Source organism: Nannospalax galili, unplaced genomic scaffold (genome assembly GCF_000622305.1).
Source record: "Nannospalax galili isolate Female #2095 unplaced genomic scaffold, S.galili_v1.0 scaffold913, whole genome shotgun sequence".
In the NCBI taxonomy this organism is placed as follows: Eukaryota; Metazoa; Chordata; class Mammalia; order Rodentia; family Spalacidae; genus Nannospalax; species Nannospalax galili.
In genome coordinates this window covers 46,272-51,937 of record NW_008331996.1, presented here as the reverse complement: position 1 = coordinate 51,937, position 5,666 = coordinate 46,272, and the positions used below count along the sequence as shown (strand labels likewise).

Sequence of the window (5,666 nt, the reverse complement as noted above, 5' to 3'; positions counted from 1 at the left end):
AGCCCAGTGAGTTTGTACTTGGTGTCTGTCCTGAGCCTAGAAGTGGGCTGTAATCACATCTAAATGGTAATGAATCTGGCACACTGAAGACGAGATCTGGTCATGACTCACCTCATGCCAAGGTCATATCCCAGGGTGAGATGAGTTACTGAATACATTGAACTATATGTAGATGTCTGTCTTACTTCAGTAACGGTTCAGGTCCTCATGTCAGTAACAGCCTCTCCATACCTTCTACCACTGTGCTTTGAATTCAAAAATGAAAGTCAAGGGTAATAGGAGTCATACTTCAACAATCTGCACTGACGCAGTAGAGCTACATCAGTTTGCTAATTGTAAATGGGCTTATCTGACTAGTGGCAGTATCTTTTGGAAGTACGATAATACACCTTGAAGCCTAGTGGAGGATGGCGATGGTGTAACTTATGGCCAGAAGGCCTTGCCTACTGGGTATTCAGTCTTTTTATAAAAATGAAACAATTTATTGAGAATTTTTAAAAATTTAGAGTCTAGAAATAATATATATGGGGCTGGAGAGATGGCTCAGCACTTAAGAACACTAACTTGTTCTTGCAGAAGATCTGGGTTTGAACCCCAACATCTACATGGCAGCTGACAACTGTCCATAACTCCAGTTCCAGGGGATCTGACAGCCTCTTCTGTCCTCCTCGGGTGTTGCACGACATGGGGGCACTTACTACATGTAGGCATAACACTCATACACATAAAATAAAAATAATGAATAAGATAGTTTAAAAAAGAAATAAAATGAAAGAGTAGTAAGATGTTACAGCAACAAATTACAGAGTGAAATGGTTTAATGAAATTTTCAAAATTCATTTTTATTTATGTGTCCACATCTGTGAGTGTTTGTCAGGTGTGTGTGGGTGTACCCCTGGAGGCCAAAAGTGGTCATTGGATCCTCTGGAGCTAAAGTTAGGGGCAGCTGGAGTTGCCCAGCATGGGTGTGGGGTACTGAACTTGGGTCCTCTGGAAGAGTAACAAATGTTCTTAACTGCTCTCCATCCCGTTTAATGAGTTTTATGTCAGTAGAAAAAATGAATCAAGATAAATGAATGCTACTGGAGATCCTTATGCTAAGTGAAATAAGCCAGGCACAGAAACACACATACTGCATATTTTCTCTCATGCAACTTCACTTACTCTCAGTATAACTTACTCTTAGCTCTTTGGAATAGCTCAGATTCTTCACATTCTTTTCTTTTTTCTTTACCCTACTTAAAATAAACTTCCCTCATCATTTCTTGTTCTTACTTTACTTTTGCTGGCTTTAAGCTCACAGAGAGCTGTCTACTTCTGCCTTCTGAGAACTGGGACTAAAGGTGTGTGCCACCCTGCCCATCTTGAGAGTGAAAATCTTAACAGAGATAGGAGTAAGAGAGAAGTGTGATATGAAAGCACAATAGAGGACTATTTGGGGGAGAGAGGGAGGGGGATGGAAGAGAGGGAGGAGGAGGGGAGGGAGATGAACAAGAACAAAGTATAATGATACAGACGTATGAAAATGCTGTCATGAAACCCATTACTTTGTGTGCTAACTTAAGGGAAAAAAAGAGAAGCCTGGTGTGGTGGCACATACCTGCAATCCCAATACTCAGGAGGCAGAGGTTGAGGCAGGAGGATCACTGTGAGTGCCAGGCCAGCTGGGGCAGCAGGGAAACTCTGTCTCAAAAGTCCTTTCTGTGTTTTGTCTCTCATCTCCTTTTCACCTGGCAAATTCCTACCCAGCCTTTTAACTCAGCTCAGGCACTGCTTCCTCCAGGTGGTGACATGCCCCTCCTGCCCTCCCTGAGTGTGGAATCATCTACTTCCATGTTGTCCTGGTTTTGCTGTGTGTCCCTAGGATACTCTGTAGCTGTGTGTGCAGTACTTGTTTTCTCGAAGTATTTTGTTTTTGTTTTAATTTATTTTTTAAAAATATTTTACTATTTTATTTTGTTTGTATGAGTGTATTGCCTGCATGTGTATAAGTGCACCCATACCGTGCAGTGCCTGTGGAGGACAGAAGAGTTACAGTCAATTGTTAGCTGCCACATGGGTGCTGGGATTCAAACCCGGGTTTTCTGCAAGAACATCCAGTGTTTTTAACTGCTGAGCCATCTCTCCAGCCCTTGTTTTTATTTTTATTTTTTAAGATGATTCTTGCTGTATGTCCAGACAGACTTTAAACTTGAGGTCCTCCTGCTTCTGCCTCCTGATTTCTGGGATTACAGTGGTGGGCCACTAAACCCAGGTTGTTTACGTTCTCAATTTATCATATTCTATGCACAGGATTGGTACACAGTAAACAGTTGACTTTTTGTTTTATGTGTAAATTATTGAAACTTCTATGAAAATGTGGGATTTAAAAAATTATTTGAGGAATACTTGCTCACTATAGAAAATCTTGGAAAACTCTTTTTTCTCTTTTTGAGACAGCATCAGCTGGCCTGGGCTAGGTTGGCCTTAATCTCAGAGATCTGCCTGCCTCTGCCTCCCAAGTGCTGGGAATAAAGGCATGTGCAACCATGTCCCCTGGAAGACTGATTTAAAAAATTTTTTTTGACTGGGTGTGGTGGCACATACCTTTAATCCCAGGAGGCAGAGACAGATCTCTCTAAGTTCGAGGCCAGCCTGGTCTACATAGTGAGTTGTGCGTCAGGGAGCCCCGTCTCAAAAGGACAAAAAAAAAAATTTTTTTTTAAATTTACTTATTTTTATTTTATGTGTATGTGTATTTTGCTTGTATGAATCTTAGTGCACCCGTTCATGCATTGCCTGTGAAATTCAGAAGATGGTGTTGAATTCCCCTGGAACTGGAGTTACATCCTGTTGTTAGCCACCATGTGGGTACTGGGAAGTGAACCCAGGTCCTTTACAAAAGCAGCCAGTGCTTTTAAATGCTGAGTCATCTCTCCAGCCCTGGAAAACTAGTTTTATCTGAATGAAAGGGTGTGGCATATTTGCCTCCGATTCTTGGAATTACTCTTAATAGTTTTCATTCTCTTTCCCTCTCCTTCTCACCCTCTCCCCAGTTTGTTCACTTAACACAGTTGGACAGCCTTCTTGTTTTGGGCATTGTCAGCAGTAAAGGGACTAGGAACCATCCCTCCATAGGAAGCTGTTACTCTCTGTGGGAGGATAATGGAAGCCCCAAGGATCATCAGTGCCTTGGTAAGGGCAGAGTACCTTAGTATGGTAGTATATGCCAGTATCCCAGCACTCAAGAGGCAGAGGTAGGGGAATTGTGTTTCAGGTTAATCTGAGGTACAGAGAGAGACCTTGTCTCAAAAAAAAAGAGACTATAACATGATGCACAGAACTAAGGAAGGAGTGGTCTTCTTGAGGGATGGTTGACAGTAGCTCCCAAAGAATGTTTTGTTGGGCTTGGTTTGGTGGTCTTTGCTGGAAGGTGGAGATAAGAGGATCAAGAGTTTAAGGTCAGCCTCAGGTACATTGAAGTTTCAAAGTCAGTCTGGGCAACATGTGATGCTGTTTCAGACAGACAAACAAAAATAGAATATACTATTAGGATGAGTGCCTGAAGCTGAGTAAGTTTAAAAAAAAAAAAGCAACCCAGTTTGTAGTGTCTTACCACACTTTGTACTTTTTTTTCTTCAAAGCAGGCTCACACCAGATGACTATGTGGAGAAAAGGGGATGTATTTGCGGTTTGAGTTGTGTTAGTTGGTACTTGAACTTACTTCATCTTCTCAACTTTTTGGTACAGTACCTCAGCCAGATCCCAACCAGCCAAAACCTGAGGGTCGTCAGATGACACCTGTGAAGGGAGAGCCACTGGAAGTCATCTGTAACTGGCCACCTGCACTGGAATCTGCCCTGCAGCGCTGGGGCTCCACCCAAGCCAAGTGCCCATGTCTGACTGGGCTGGATGTGATGGGGAAACCAGTCTACACATCACATATGGTGGGTTTACCAGGGCCCAGGTCCCCCATTGCTCTAAGAGTTCCTCAGAGGATCATGGGTAGTATTTTCTCTTGATGTTGCTCAGCTGCTTGTCAATATGTCTGAATTATTTAATTGGAGCCTATGTTCCAAGTGAAACTATTGCCAAATATTTTTAATTGTTAAAGTGACATTTGGAAACATTAGTATTTAAAGACAGCAAAAAGCTGAGACTATAGATCTATTTCTATTTTAGCATTAATAGAGGATTTCTTTTGTTGGTTTTTGTTTTGTGATTTTGAGACAAGGTCTCATGTAGCCCAGGTGGCTTCAAACTTCCTATGTAGTCAAGGATGACCTTGAACTTCTGATCGGGAGATTGTAGAGATTGTAAGTGTGAGGCACCATACCTGGCTAGAGGAAGATTTTAGGAAAAAATATCTTGTCAGTATTGATGATTATGGAGAACAAAAAATTAAACTACAACATTTTGGACCTTCAGCCTACATTGTTCTTATAATAAACACAAAATTCTATAAAATAAAAAAATTTTTATCTTTTTTTTTTTTTATTTAAGATAGGGTCTCTCTGTAGCTCCAGCTGGCTGGTCTTGAGCTCACAGAGATCCACCTCCCTTTGCATCTCCAGAGCTGGGATTAAAGGCGTGTGCCACCACACCCAGTGTTTTTTTCTTAATTTTATACCTCCCTAAGTACTAAGAGTAAAATTATGGAGAACAAAAAATTAAACTACAACATTTTGGACCTTCAGCCTGCATTGTACTTATAATAAACACAAAATTCTATAATAAATAAAAATTATCTTTTTTTTTTTTAAATTTAAAATAGGGTCTCCCTGTAGCTCCAGCTGGCTGGTCTTGAGCTCACAGAGATCCACCTCCCTCTGCATCTCCAGAGCTGGGATTAAAGGCGTGTGCCACCACACACAGTGTTTTTTTCTTAATTTTATACCTCCCAAAGTACTAAGAGTAAAACGTAGTGCCTCATATCTGCCAGGCAAGGGCTCCATCACCAGGATACCTTGCTAGACCTCAAAGGTTGTCTTTTCTTTTTGAAATAACTTCAAGACAAATGGAATTGTCCCTGCATCTCCAGAGCTGGGATTAAAGGCGTGTGCCACCACACCCAGTGTTTTTTTCTTAATTTTATACCTCCCAAAGTACTAAGAGTAAAACGTAGTGCCTCATATCTGCCAGGCAAGGGCTCCATCACCAGGATACCTTGCTAGACCTCAAAGGTTGTCTTTTCTTTTTGAAATAACTTCAAGACAAATGGAATTGTCCAAGTTGAAAGATTTTTCATTGGTTTATTCAGTTTCATTTTTTCTTCCTGCTTGTTGTACATAGACTAGACTCAAATTAGTTTTTGAGGAAAAATAAATTTTTGTTTGAAAAATTATGCATGTTGACCTCGTTTGAACCTTGGATGCTATTCTGAATAAGTTGAGTGTAAAACCAATGTATCTACTCAAAATAACAGGAATTCTTTGTCACTTTTCTTATAATAGGAAATAACAACTTATAAGAGTGTTTTAGGCTATTGAAGGGGTAGGAAGAAAGAAGTGTTTTGAGCTTTTTTTTTTTTTTTGCTAAAATATTTTAAGTTGTATGTAAATTTTATCCATGTAACACTTAAAGCATTTATGGAGAAGGCATGTAGTTCATTGGTAGACTGTTTTTCTAGTATCCACACAGCCCTGGATTCACTTCATAGCATGAGGGGTGGTGGTAGTGGTCGAGGC

General features: G+C 40.6%; 1 protein-coding gene across 1 annotated transcript in view; it reads left to right on the top strand.

Moving 5' to 3' along the window:
- Positions 1 to 2,948: 2,948 nt before the first annotated feature.
- Positions 2,949 to 5,666, top strand: part of LOC103729162 (disco-interacting protein 2 homolog B-like) — a gene marked incomplete at its 5' end in the record, with an annotated part of 48,419 nt that continues 45,701 nt past the window's right edge. Inside the window, 2 exon segments of the mRNA XM_017796631.2 lie at positions 2,949 to 3,174; positions 3,730 to 3,930. Of these exon segments, the coding sequence (XP_017652120.1) occupies positions 2,949 to 3,174; positions 3,730 to 3,930 (427 nt within the window).